Consider the following 14,720-nt stretch of genomic DNA (forward strand, 5'->3'; position numbering starts at 1 on the left):
GATTTCTCTTCAAATCAAGGACATTGTTTATGTATAATTATCCATATTTTACTTTGTCTCATTAGATTATTTAAACTACTCTTAAAGTATGTAGTTCAATACGTAAGAATTGGCCACATGTCCAATTCAACTTTAACTTCCAAACTTGCCTCTAACTCATCTCGACTGTTGTAAACTGATTTATTTCCCTCTGGTCTCCATAGCCTATATACGCATACAAGCCAGCTAACATTACAGTTTACCCACACAAATTCTGCATAATGTTCTGAAATGTATTATTTAGAATGAATTAACCCCCTGTCCTTTTCAGACATTTCAGCAAGAAAAGCTCGAGTTTTGTTTTACCACATTGTAGAAGTCCACTCAAAATGCAAGATTGCATTATACATCTCTCCCACACACGTCAGTGTCAGTGATCTGAGACTTCTTCAGACGACGGGAACTTCACATCAAAAATAAACCTTAGATTTTTCTGAATGTGCTGCTTTAATGGGTTTTACATAACTATTCAACATTAAAGAGCTCACCGGGATGGAAAAATAGAACAAATACAGGTGAGAGACAGACTTTGTGTTTGAACATTAAACACTGAATGAAGTCGGAAAAGTGCCAGTTAACACCAAGTCATCACATCAGTCATGTAAAGGACAAATCAAGGGATGTTAATGCTGATACACGTTCTTGTCCACTAGGTGACAGTGTCCCCTGCAGAACAGACGTACACCACTGTGGCTGACATATTTGAATTAAACAAATATTGTGGCTCCTCTTTTCATCAGCCTGCTCTCACGTGGAGAAGAAAACGATCAGGAAGATGCTAACAATACGGGCAAATGTCCCATTATGTTTCAAGGCACATGGAGCAAATCATAGCCTATTACAGAAGCACCACCGAGCTCTGGTTCTGACGAATCAGAGGCAACACAACATTTCAGATGAGAGATTTGTTGGTGTAAAATGATAACGTGAAGGCAGGATAAGAGCGTGTGTGTTTCAGGAAGGCATAAAGCATTCAGTCTTGACACATCTACAACAAGTTCAGCAAGTGCAGCAGATAATTTCAAGCCTGGACAAAACAACATAGCTGTTATTAATCAAAACTAGAGAGGCGAAGCTGTTGACACACCTACTCAACATGTAACCAGCATTTTGTCCTGTGGTATATACAAAAGAAAATCTTACTCACAAATACTTAAGATGGTTATAATATCATGCTTTTGATTTGTTAAATCAATACTGCATACACACAAATAACAAAAGCTTGTAAAGGTTGCTGACAATTAAATACAAATGATAATTACAGTACACATAATTACAACAATGTGATGATGAAATTAAGTCTTAAAAAATTCCATTAAAGGCACTTAACACCCACGTTTCATGAACAATATGTCACAACGTACATCAAAAATGTTCAGTACATCATTGATTTTAATGATAAGGCACCCCTGTATAGGCTGTTTCATATATCAGATTCCCGTGATGAATAATGAATGTCGACAACTTAATAAAGAAGCTGGTGTTTGAGGAACACCTTGAGCATTTAAAAGCATTAAATCTTTTTTTTTTTTACAACATAGAGCGATGAAAATCTCATCAGCGGCTTTGCTATTGCACGACTCTTTAAAACAGGTCTCCAGTAGAGCCCTTCAGGGCCCAATAAACATTTCAAAAATCCACCTCAAGCATTGTTATCTCACCACCGACTTCTCATTTTGCCATGTAGTCAAAAGGATGTGAATAAAAATACTCCATAATATGAGGTTGTTAAAACAGTTTTGAGTCTGCCTTTGACATTGCTTCAACACTGTGCTGATAGCTGCAGCCACAGTTTCCATGTTCAGCTGGAGCTGGAGGGGAGAACAAGACTAAGAATCTGCAGCCATGCTCTTTCACCATGGATGTATTATTTAGAAGTGGATACTGTGCCCAAAGATGGTGGCTATTAATTCCAATTAGAGTTGCTCCCCTTGTGCATGAGCCCAAAGTGTTGTCTAGCTTCTAGGTTTACTTCCTGGTTAGATTTTACATTGTGATGACTTCACAGATTTTTAAATCCATATCGTTGACCCAAGGAAAACTTTAGATCAATTAAACCTCCATGGATCAAAACATCATAATAGAGAGAGTCATAATTAACCTTGTTGCTGTTTGAGGTGTTCTGTCAACAGATCTGCAGACGTCTATTTTATAATGGTGATTTTCTGCTGCAATACTGCTAATGGCCACTGGGCAAAATTTTAATTTGAGTTGTGGCAAAGTATCCAGGTACATGTACAGTATGTACAGTATCCATTGTACATCCATTACTGTGACGCTCACTTAGGCCCAGCACAGCCTCGAGCTAAATGCTAATAATATCATACTAACATGCTCACAGTGACAATGCTAACATGCTGATGTGGAGCAGGTATATTTACCATGTTCATCAAGTTTTGCTTGAAAGCATGCTAATTAGCGTCAAAACAAAACTACAACAGAGGCTCATGGGAATGCCATTAGTTTTGTATTTTAGATTTGAATGTCACTAGTGATTTGGTGAAGTATTGGATTGAATTATGCATTTTTGGGCTGATGATGGAGTTATGAAAAGGTATCACCAAATGTATTAAAATTCGTCCTGCGGGTGACGTAAATGTGTGTGTTGACTTTCATCTCAATCCAATCAGTAGTTGTTGAGATATCCCGCTCAACACCCATGATGTTAGAAGGAGAAGTCAGGGGATCATGAAAGTTACTGAGATTCATCTTCTGGGGAACATGAATGTTTCGTTGAGCGATTGACCAATCGACACTGCCGTCTTACCAGCCACACTGCTAGCATGGCTACAAATGTGCACAAGGTGGGAAACGGGGGGCTGAGTTTAGTAATTTCAGACTCAATATGTTAAAATTTGTCAACTCTTGCTGCAGCGGCTGTGTTTTGTAGTCAGCCTAATTTAAATTCTGGCAGTGTGGACAGGGCTTTCAAACACCATTTTGTCGGTCATGTTGAGAACAAATTATCAGGAAATATCTGTAATTGAAAATGTGGTCAATAGTTTCTGAGAGGGGGAGACGCTCTGACCTGAGCATTTCTAAAACTCTGGCTGAGGCCGTGTGGGTAATCTATAAATGCCACACATTAGGGCTGATTTTGGACCTGATTGTAAGTGTCCCTTGGCCTTATCAAACTATATTTTACAGCTCAGTTCAGACAAGCAAGAAACAAGGAGCTCTGTAGTGCAGGCAGTTTATAAGAATTTGGTCAGTATGATGAAAAAGATCTCTCTCTCTCTCTCTCTCTCTCTCTCTCTCTCTCTCATACCTGCCATTGTAAAATGTAAAACACGTTCTCATTTGGTGATTTATTCTGAAGTGAAATTTATGGTACAGTCGGTGGTGTGTTTTGTTGTGAAGCTCATTAAAATGCTTTTAAGTATGTTGTTCGTCAATTTGGACTCAAACTGCCTCCCATATACACCAATTAAATCAGCAGACAGTGGTTATATTTCTCAGATGCTCTTCCTGCACGAATGACAATGATGAACTTTGCACAATCTCCCTCTTGCTATGTCTATAAATCAACAGAGTGATATGGCACTTTGTCTGACTGCTGCTGTCAACAGGACTTATTTTGTGTCAATAGCCATTAAGACACAAAGCTTCAGGTAGCCACAATGCTAACCAATTATAGAAAAAGCGAGTTTACACAGACAATATAACTAAAGCTTTTTATGTATAGCATGCTTGTTGATAAGACATATTCTCCTGTCTTCTGTGTGTTCACTACCAGACACTCAGTTTCTGAAACAAGTGGCAGTGTTGCTTTTGCCCTGTCTATTGGTTTGTCAATCGGAGTGACACTTCTTTAACAGTAGCTTCAGTGAAGGAAAGAAAGAGTTCACGTGTCTTTGGAAATCATGGCAAACATGTTCTTCCAGCATGAGAGAAAGTAAAATAAACATTAAAAGGCTGCTGAAGTTCATCTGATAGCCATCCCAACGAACATACGGGCTTGGTATCATCTGCCTTTAAACATTTGGATTTTGTGCTTGTCTGCCAGCAGCAGGGTGACATTATATTCATAATCTCCATCATGGACTCCTGTGTGTCGGAAAGCTCCAGCCAAATGGTTCTCCTCCCAGTAGTGGTGCCAGTTTCCATACTGGTCTGCACCGAATCCAAACACGCTGACCTGGAACAGACGAGGAACAAAAGCACAGACTTTCACATCGCTTCAGATGCACATATTTTTGATTCTGAATCCTACAATTTACTGTGGAATTTCAGCACTGTACTGCACTCAATGCAGCAGTTCAACTTACCTCATCGCATATGTGGATAGCGAGCAGTAAGCTGAGGAATCCGGTGGAAGGATATCGTCCATGACCCTCGAGCCACGATTCGTAGACGTATTTGAAAAATGTGGGACTGTAAATCAACACCTGAAAAGGAGTCAGAGGATTTTCTATTACTTTGTCATCTATGGCAAGAGGTAAAGATTCATTCTTTATAAAGAATTGCTTACACAAGAAAAAAAAAAAGAAAAAAAATGTCAGGAGGAAAGATTAAAGTTGTTAATGGTTTGCGCCCGGCATCTTATTTCGATATAAAATGTTAATGTTGCAGCAACACCAAGATTGACAAGTGGCTGATAGTATGCAACACTTGTTTTGTATGCTGTAAGTAATACAAGCCAATATATTTACAAAAGCAGCCAAGGTCAGTAGAGGACAAGTGGCATGCCATTTTTATTTGGCAGAGCAGTGACATACAGAAGTGATACATTCCTGTAAAGAATCACCATATGCTGGCAGTAACGTTATGCGTCAGTGACAAGCGCCATATGCCATTTTAACTGCAGCAACAAACCACTTGTCAAATTGAAAAATATTCCGATCCTCAATCAAGTAAAAGTAGAAACACCTTTGTCTAAAAATACTCATATACTGAATACAACAAGTTACAGTCCTGCATTCAAAATGTTACTCAAGTAAAAGTACTCACGATGCAGAAACACTATTTTCAGTGTTTCACTATTAATAATGCATTATATAATTGGATAGTATTACATAATGTTGTAATTTGAGTTTAGCCAATATAGTTTCTTCGTAAAAATAATGAATTAATACGTAAATAAAGCACTGCATTATAATTTATAAGCTCATCACATCTTTTGCATGTAAAATCTTGTAAATCTCATGTAAAAGAGTAACTAGTTAGAGATCAAATAAATGCAGTGCAGTGAAAAGTACAAGTGCTTTACTTGAGTAAATGTACTAAATTACTTTCCACCATTTGAAGCACCTCTAAGAATCAGAATGTATCTGTCACACTGCCGTCAGTATACAGTGATTAATGCCCATTCTTTATAAATGAGAAGTTCAACAATCACATGTAAGTATCAGATGTGGTTGTCCACATACTTTTGGCCATGTGTTGCACATAAAGGATATCTAAGTTTTTTTGTTTTGGAAAAAAATAGAATCCATAAAGTTAATATAAGTAAAGCCATGTTTAATAAAAGACTTTTTGTTACTCACCTTATCTTTGTTTGCCTTTATCCTGGACGTGACAGGTATATATGTCCTGTAACACAAGAAAACACCAGGAGCCTGAAATCTGGGCTTTACTTGCCTCGAAAAACCCTGAAAGACTGTTCTCACGAAAAACAATTCTGCTTGTTTGTCCCCAATCACTGCTATCACATCCACAATCTCAGCATGATCCATCCATTCATGCCTTTGATCTCATTTTATTGAGGACATGTCTAAAAATACATGAACAGCGTTCTTCCTTATTACAACTGTATGAAAGAAGCTGATTAAATATCATGGGCAGATTTAGCAGTCATCACATTAACATATGTTCACTGTCAGTTTTTCTTTTTTTTGCTTTCTGACTCATCAGATAAGCGCCTGCAGAGCTGAGCTGTTCGTCATCGCGCTCAGAAAAATAATTTGCCTTAAACAAAGCGGACTGAGATTGATGGTTGGATAAAACAAAGCTGTGGTTAGATGGATGATATTTCTTCAATCTGATGGATTGATGAGAGATTCCAACTTAACTGTTTACATGGACTCTAAATAAAGTGATCCCATGTGTTTAGCCTACAGGCTGCAAAGCATTTTTTCAGAATATAATATTTTTGTCATGCTTCTGCTGTTTAATATAACAGAAGAAGAAGACGTCTTTTCCCAAACTTTATTGAGAAAATTCAATTAATCCATTCATCCATCCATTCATTCATCCATCCATTCATCCATTCATTCAGCCATTCATTCATCCATTCATTCATTCATTCATTCATTCATTCATCCATTCATGCATTCATTCGCTCCGCCTGTTAATACAATTTTTAAGATGGACCCACATCCTGTCATTTGAGGACCGTTACAGTTCATCAAGAACCATTTTTCAATTTAGATTCCAGCTCTGTTCAATTCTCCAAACACTTGTTTGAACTCGTTTCAAACCTTTCAACCATCAACAATCATGAAGTCTTTTAAGATCTCCAACACAAAAAGTTTGATCTGCCACCAGGTTCTGTTTTGCTACCGACATATTTCTGTTGCTCCTGGAAGAAACATCACCTGATGTTGCTCCCATGTGAGGCGAGCACGCACAGAAAGAATATAAGTGTTCAAATTAGAAAGAAACAACCAGATCATGCATTTACATGGTTATGAGGCGTTAATATTTCCCTATTCAACGAATTATCAAAAGTTTACACCAGGACAAGTACAGTTTTAATTCTATTCCATTAATTCAATCTGAAGGGTCTTATTTAATGCAAAGTCTTTCTGTCATGTTGAGTCAAGAAACAGATAGATATGAAATAGATAGATTTGTGTTTATTACAGGAGACACATTATGTTTATGTAGAATTTCCCCATAACTTTAAATGCAATAATGTAATAAAAACACAAGGTTTATGTATGCATTAATTTAATTTGAACAGACTAAGTAATTTAGTTTATTCACATTGACTCAGCATGATAAAAAAAATCCATTAAATGTAACATTGAACTTAAGTAAAAACTGACATTTCATTAAAATACTGTTTTTAAATACTGTCACTGTTTCAGGTTGGTGAAGAAAGTGATAAATGAAACCATAAAAATGTGCGAGGCTCTTTGTTTAATGCTGTGTGCTGCTCCTAGAGTTGTCAACATTCAGTTTGCATATAAAAATGTTTTAATTTTCATATGCAATTAATTCATATTTGTACAATTTTCATGAATGAAGGAGCTACAAAAACAAGCACACTGAGCTGACAAAGTGTAAATTTAAAGTCAGTGTCAGTTCTACACCACGGCCGTGCAGACTTGGTTGAAAGCGTAATAATAATGACTATATGGTGAGATACAAATGTTTCCAATTAAGGGAAGGTTTATCAAGGCTATTGCCTCTGCAGCTATGAGTCTCATTAAAATTCAGAGATTATACCGACTGGTCTAATGCCATTTAGAAATGTGTGCTGTACAATAACTGGCTCCAACTGGCTCCTCTGCATGTTGTGGCGAATGAATATGAAAACTGTCCCTCATATCTCTTGTGAGTTATACTATACGCTACACCCATATGGTGAAAAGTCCTTCAACACACCTAGGCTTGACATTTTTGCACAGAGAAGTGCCTTATTTAGACTGTGCACTATTCTAAGTCAGTCCTGTGCCCCCTCACACAGCTCTGCCCTTTCATAGAGCCCCTTTTTATTTAACAAGACCAGGAAATGTAACAAAATATTTCACAACACTCAGTTAAGAGCTAATGGCTGTTGGGCTAATGCTGACATTACTGCCAGTAAAATGAAATTTAATGGCGCATAATGATTGCTTTGGCAGAGTTGGAGACAACCGCACATTTATAGGAAACATTTGTTTGGATTTACTCGTCCCTCTACCATCTTACATGTTGCCGTGTTTGAGTTATTGGCAGTGGCATTCATTGGCAGTGCCTTCACTTTTTTTTCCCTGGATGTCCAGTAATCAAGCTAATGATTACGGGTCATTGAGAGTGAAACAGCTGAAGGTGAAATTTACTGGAAGATTAAAACTGAGTGATTATCCTTGTTATGGCAACCTGACAAATAGCAGCACTGAGCGAGTGCGATTGTTATGACAATCTGGTATTTGGAGAGTGTAAATGAATCTGGGAGTGCGACACATGCATGATGCATGGTGATACATTCACAGCCTTTCTTAGGACAATTCAGCTCTCAAACATGCCCATTTTTTCATTGATTTAAAAATTGGAGGGCCTTTTGTATTGGATGCACATTAAGTATTACTTGGTAAAATACTGATAAATTGAGTTTTAACGCTTCGATTCAATTTTCTTCATTTTAAGACTGTGCTAAGGGTCTGGTTAGGATTAGGCACAAAAACCACTGAGTTGATATCGTCCCGACATTAAAATGTCAGCTTGTATACAGTGAAGGTAATGTGAATGTGATATGACACCAATTGTATAAATGGTGATATGATAAGCATGACACATGCAAATTTTAAATGTGTCTGTGGTTTGCAGATATGTGAAATGGGACATTTTATTCTGCCGACTGGGCTGTGTATATTTACATAAAATTTGCAGAATTTCTGCTTTGAAACGTGACTAAATAATGTCTACAGAAATGATGCCCATGCATCGATGACGGTACAGTTAAAAAAAAAAAAACCCCAAAAAACCATGGAATGACAATCAAACATTTGCGAACATGTTTACTTGACATGTCCTAAGATATGAATGAGCTGTGGCATCAAACCCCTGCCCCCCTTATGTCATGTTGTTGTCAGTTCTTTTAATATTTTATTTCTTGCCATTGTTTCTTCATTAATATCTGAGCATTGCTGTCCAGCTCAGTGGCCAAGAGCATAGATCTAATGTTCAAGCACTTCACCCACTTCGAATGTTGACTGTTGGTAAGGCATTGTGAGGCAATATCTGTATTTCTAGCAATGGGCTTAAATTAAATTTAAGTTTTGTTTAAGTTGGCAATAAAAAGTATTTTAAACATGCACATTCATGCCTCAATTTCAAACCTGCATTCACTTATTTTTTTTGGTTACTTGGTAGTGCAACAACCTATAAGGCAACACTGTCATATTATCAGAAGTTATACAGAAATATAAGTTTTCCTTGTAGCTCTGTTTTGGTCTCCACGGACTCCTGACACTAGCGCCTTAGCTGCTAACTTTGTCTGTGGGTTGTGTGGTGCTGGAGAGGTAGTGTAGAGTGTGTTTATCAGGGGCTTTTTTTCTGTGGTTGGAAGTGAGGTCGATGAGAGCACTGAAATCACAAATCACCCTGACAACACGGTAAATTTGCAGGTTGTAAAATCAAAACAATAAGCTGAAAGACACTAAAACACTGCGAGGAGCTGCAGAGTCAAGTGATTATTCTTCATGGGTTCGTCATTATTACCAACACTTTCACATTACACACAGTCATTTAATCCATTCTCAATACATAAATATTGATTGGGTGCAGCTTTAACGTTTGATGGGTACACTTACTGTTTAATGGCACCCGTGGTCAGAGCACTAATGATCCACTGCAGGTCCAGGGTCTTGAAAGGGATCAGCACCAGACTGGTGGTGTTGTCCAGGTCTATGGCACTTTCTGGATACATGACATGATGTGTTGTTCTGGCGCCCACATCCTCCTCAAAACCAGAGGTGGGAGCCTGGTTCATTCTGAGGGAACAAAGAAGCAGAGATATTTATTTCTGGGCTATTTATATCACATCCCTCGTTCCCTCTTTTTTTTAGTTGCTTTGCCATCTTTGTCTTTTCCAGCCTTTTGTTGTACCAATAGCCATAATCTATAAATGGGCTTGTTTTCATGAATTCCCCAAGTCAGCCAAACAACATGGCACCGAGACATGGAAATCCAGCCATGTTCGCTTATTTAAGAAAAGAATTAAACATGTAAAAATAAAGAGAAAGCACAATTTGTCCTGCTTCGGCATGTTTTGGACATTCAAACACCAATTCAGTACAATCCAGTGTCCATTTAGAGCTCAACAATTACCGCTTGGCAAGCCAGGCGATGCGTCTCTATTATTATGTCCGACAATACTCACTCAAGCTGGAGCGGTAATTGGCAGGAACATAGTTTGACAGTAGCAGTTGCTTTCGGTCAGTGGAAGGAGGTGACACACGGAGGAAAAATCATGAAGCTGACCCCCGGTGCGACTAGCATCACCTGTTTGGGCACTGCGGTCCGAGCAATATCATTCTCCTCATTACTGACTCTGAGATGACAGCTATATAACAACTTGAAATTTCAAGCCTGAGCCTGTCAGGACTCAAAACGACCTCCAGCAAGAGGCATTTTGTTTCCAGGCTACCTCATAGCTGATGCTTTTACATGTTGTATCTTTCCATGATGCGGCCTCTAGGTTAAGCGATGACTAGGACCTTGCACAATTGGAACACCCTCTATCCTTGGACTGAATTTGAATAGGAAAAAAAAAAAGATAATTTGTCCTCGAAGCAGCTTTTTAAACGGTTTGGCCAATGGAGGGCAAACGTTTAACAATCATATTGAAAATCTCATCACCAAACTGTGGCAAAAACTCAGATTTTTTGTAGAGAAACAGATCCAGCTTTCCTTTAAACTGCAGGACAGTACAGTGAGGCGGTCTTTCTATCCCTCAAACCCCTACACTCAGTTTATCACTCTGCCTTCAGATTCATTACTGCAGATCCTTCTGACACTCACAATTGTATTCTGGAAACAAAGTTGGTCCTCTGTGGCACGGGGGTGTGATAAACTCCGGTATCGGCTGTATCTTTTCATCCACAAATCCCTTATTAGACATTCATCACCATGTATAACATCTATGCTGCAGGGTCCCGTAGTCCGGTAGCTCTACTAACTGTCTTATGCTTCATATCTCACGGCTTTATTCTGAACTTGGAAACTCTGCCTTCAGTTTTCGTGCACTGAACACACGGAATTATTTGCAAAGCTTTCTTAAGATCAATACTTATTACCTCTGGCCAATTCAAGATGATGATGATGATGTCTAAACACTTCACCTCAGTGTTCAATTGTTTTCACCGAGTGTTGTTTTTTTTGTTGAATGTTTTAATTCTGCGTATTTTTGTGAATCTCAACATCATTATAATTCATCTCTCTTGTTTTATCACTTCTGTGTGAAGTATTTTTTTTATTACCTCCACCAAGGACATTATGTTTTCACCCATGTTAGTTTGTTAGTTAGTTTGTCAGCAGGATTTCACAAAAACTACTGAACGATTGTTCAGATAAAGATCCAGGATTTTTTTCACTACTTTTCTTAGTCTGAGATAGGATGTTTTTTGAAAATGTTGTTAATTTCTCAGGGAATAATACATGGATCTTGACGAAAACTAGAAATTATAACTTTCTTGCACTTGTATGCCTCCGGGCACCAGTCAAGCAGTGGTTCCTAAGCTTTGGCACTAAATAATGGCCAGAACATTTTTTGTAGAATGGTGTCATGATGAATTCTTGAGTAATGGCCAAAAATATGTTTTTCTGAGGGCACAGTGACCTTTGACCTTTGACCACCAAAATCTGTTATTTTCATCCTTGTGTTCGAGTGGGTGTTTGGGCCAAATTTGTAAAAATTCCCTCAAGGTGTTTCTGAGATATCGCATTCATGAGAATTGGACGCACGACATCACTGCTACCTTGACCCTTGACCTTTGACCACCAAAATGGAATCAGTTCATCCTTGAATCCAAAGCGTTCTTGAGATATTGTGTTTACAAGAATGGGATGGATGGACAACCTGAAAATGTAATGACCCCGTCCATGGCTATCACCTGTCCAGAGATCTGGTGGTCTTAAATTATTAGCTGTTATTTACAACAACATTGAGGGTGCAATATGTCAGAATTTTTGTTAAAAACATAAAAAATAATAACTACAATCATCCACAAGTTTTCATGTTTTTGATGACAGGATGTTTACTGAGGTTAGCATGCTAACCAGCTAGCCCCAGCCCATCCCGGTCCAAAGCTCCTGAGCTCGCATTGTAAGTACCAACTCTCTCCTGGTGTTCCAAGCTCACTGTCTGGCCTGCTAGCTGCATAGCTAGATGAGCTAACTAGCTGCAGTTAGCAGCAATTAGTGTTGACTCTGGTTATGTGCTGCCCCCTGCTGCTTGTTTTGAGCATGACTTTCACAGGCTGCCAATTCTTACATGTTGCTTCTTTATTTTTATTTTTTTCTGGCCATCTGGTAAATGTTCTCTCTTAGCTCTTTTTTAATGTCTACTAGTTCGCAAGCTTGACTTTTTGCCAGCTACTCGCTAACTTGGATTAACTGCTGTTTGATGCCGGGCAGGTAGCTCACAGTGGGTTTATCTGAGTTTATCACTGCCAACAGATGTGTGCTGCATCTCGAAAACAAAGCTGATGAGAACAGTGAGTGGGAAACACAAGTTGAAAGGTTGATATGTGGACTTAATCTAAATTAAGGCTGAATGAAAAGCACACATTAAATTAGCTTATAAAAACAGGAGGGACATGGAGGCACAATGCACAGCTGCCTTTGATGCAACAGCTGACCAAAGCAATGCTACAGCTGGGAAATGTTAGGGAGGCCACTCAGTCCCAGAGGACAGGAGTGTTGTGTCACCACCACTGATGAAGCTGCTCCGCCAGATGTGGTTATTATCAACACAGTAATTAGTATTGTGATAGTGCATCATCAGTTGTGTCATTCTGAGGGAAAAGAAGCTGTAGAGAATAACGACGTCATTTTCTGCGAACACATCTACAAAACTCACAGCACAGACTGTTCGGCCCATTTTACATCTAAAATGGAGAGAAGGTGGAGAAAGAGAAATTGGTTTACTCTCCATTAACAAGCAATGCGTACTGTTTCCTTCGAAGCAGACCAGGTTTACGGCACTGACTGAGCTACAACTGCAATGTATGGAAGAAGAGAAGTATTGGCTCGAGCTTTTATGGTGCAATACCTCAACAGAAAAGAACAGTTTTTGACAGAACTACATTGGCGGATTTCTCCTTTAATGACAACTACAGCTTCTGGGAATTTAAGAATTGCTCCGCAAATGGATCCCTGCCGTCCAGAGCAGATGAAAAAGTATGGCAGCGAGGGCAGAGGAGCAGCATGCCACATATTAAACAGTATAATGTGAGGAATCCATCACTTCTGCAGCACATCCAGAGATATTCTACTGTAACACCACATTACTCTGTGTTAGCTCCTGCAGGTAGTTTTCGTTAGACTAAGCTTTGATGGAAGCTCATGTGATGTTCTCTTCAACTCACACACAGTAGGAAAACAAAACTGGACTCTGCCTTATTTTCTTCAGCAAGGCACTTTTCTGATGTTGAACACAGGGCTCCAGACTGACTTTTTTCACCACTGACCTGGAACTGTCCCAAAAAACAATTTCAACCATGACTGCAAACCATCCCAAAATCTATTCCTGTTTGTTGTGATTATCATCCATAGTTATTACTAGTTAAAAGCATAAGCATTAAAAGTACTTTTACCTCCAAATTGTTCACACTACACTACACTACATTGAATAGCCAGGCACCCAGTGTAATAAACTGGAAGCAGAGAGATATCTATTAACAACATGAGAAGACGTGCTTCGTTGTAGTCAGCACTTGGTTCAGTTTGTCATTTGCTAATTGATAGTCATAGTGTACACATTCAACAACCCCTTTCATCCTGGAGGCAACCCAGGGAATATCTCTCTTCGTCCCCAGGAAGACGGGACAATGTTAAACAGAATGGACACACTCTTTACTTTACATATATTTTGTCAGCTTTTTGTCTTTTTGTCCTTAGCTGTCCAATCCTTAGCTGTCCAATCCTTAGCTGTCCAATCCCATGTGAGTCCTTTAAAAACAATGATAAAACAGTCAAATGAGTTCTCTTCCTTGTTTGTCTATACTTGGCCAATAAAGCTGATTCAGAACAGTTTTCACTGATTGTGTGACTAAAAAGATTCTCTTCAGATCTGCAGAAGACATGCATAGATCATCTCATTACTCACTGCAGAGGTCAATGCTACAATAATGCAAGTCTGTAAGGCCACTCAAGAAGTTAACTTAAGTTGTTGAATGGATTCACTGGGCTGCCCGTTCACTTAATCTTGTGGGGGCGTGTGGTGTCAACCGCTCTAAGGAGGCGAATATTTCAGATTGGTCTAATCAATATTCAACTTCTGCTCTAACTCCCCTCTGGCACTGGAAATTTGTACCAGATGGACTTGAAACAAACTGGAGCAGATGTATTGGGCCTTTGAAAAGCCCATCTCACCAACAAGATGGTCTGCACAGGAAAAGAAGGCTTTTTACCTGAAGTACACAAATAGTCAGAAAACAGAATATAGAAGAACGTTTCGAGATATTTAAGTGGAATCCTCGGGATCAATATTTTTGTGTATGTCAAACATTATCTGATGTGAAGATTTTGATGTGGCTCTCCATTCAAACAAATCTGAAGAATAATAAAGCAGTCTGTGATGCTCTTCCACAGAAAGTCTGAACTCCAGCACAGATGACTCATTCTAAGTGGAGTGAAATTCAGAGTAAAGGTCTTTTCACTGATGACAGATATCTTGACCAGGGATTTCTAGCAGGGCTATATTGAGGCTACAAGTATAAAGTGTCGGTACTTTGAGCATCAATCAACCTCACTCAGCTTAAGTGAGTCTTAAAAGCTCAAGTTGAAGGTTTTCTCATTGCAAACAGCAG

General features: G+C 38.8%; 1 protein-coding gene across 1 annotated transcript in view; it reads right to left on the reverse strand.

The window, feature by feature from the left end:
• Nucleotides 1-820: 820 nt before the first annotated feature.
• st3gal1 (ST3 beta-galactoside alpha-2,3-sialyltransferase 1) overlaps nt 821-14,720 on the reverse strand; it is a 70,392-nt gene continuing 56,492 nt past the window's right edge. Inside the window, exons 4-7 of the mRNA XM_084380401.1 lie at nt 9,501-9,680; nt 5,526-5,571; nt 4,308-4,427; nt 821-4,177 (exon numbers count right to left, since the gene is read on the reverse strand). Of these exons, the coding sequence (XP_084236527.1) occupies nt 4,004-4,177; nt 4,308-4,427; nt 5,526-5,571; nt 9,501-9,680 (520 nt within the window). The 3' untranslated portion in view covers nt 821-4,003. The remainder of the gene's footprint in view (nt 4,178-4,307; nt 4,428-5,525; nt 5,572-9,500; nt 9,681-14,720) is intronic.

This window comes from Pagrus pagrus (assembly GCF_965226575.1).
Source record: "Pagrus pagrus genome assembly, chromosome: 17".
NCBI lineage: Eukaryota > Metazoa > Chordata > Actinopteri > Spariformes > Sparidae > Pagrus > Pagrus pagrus.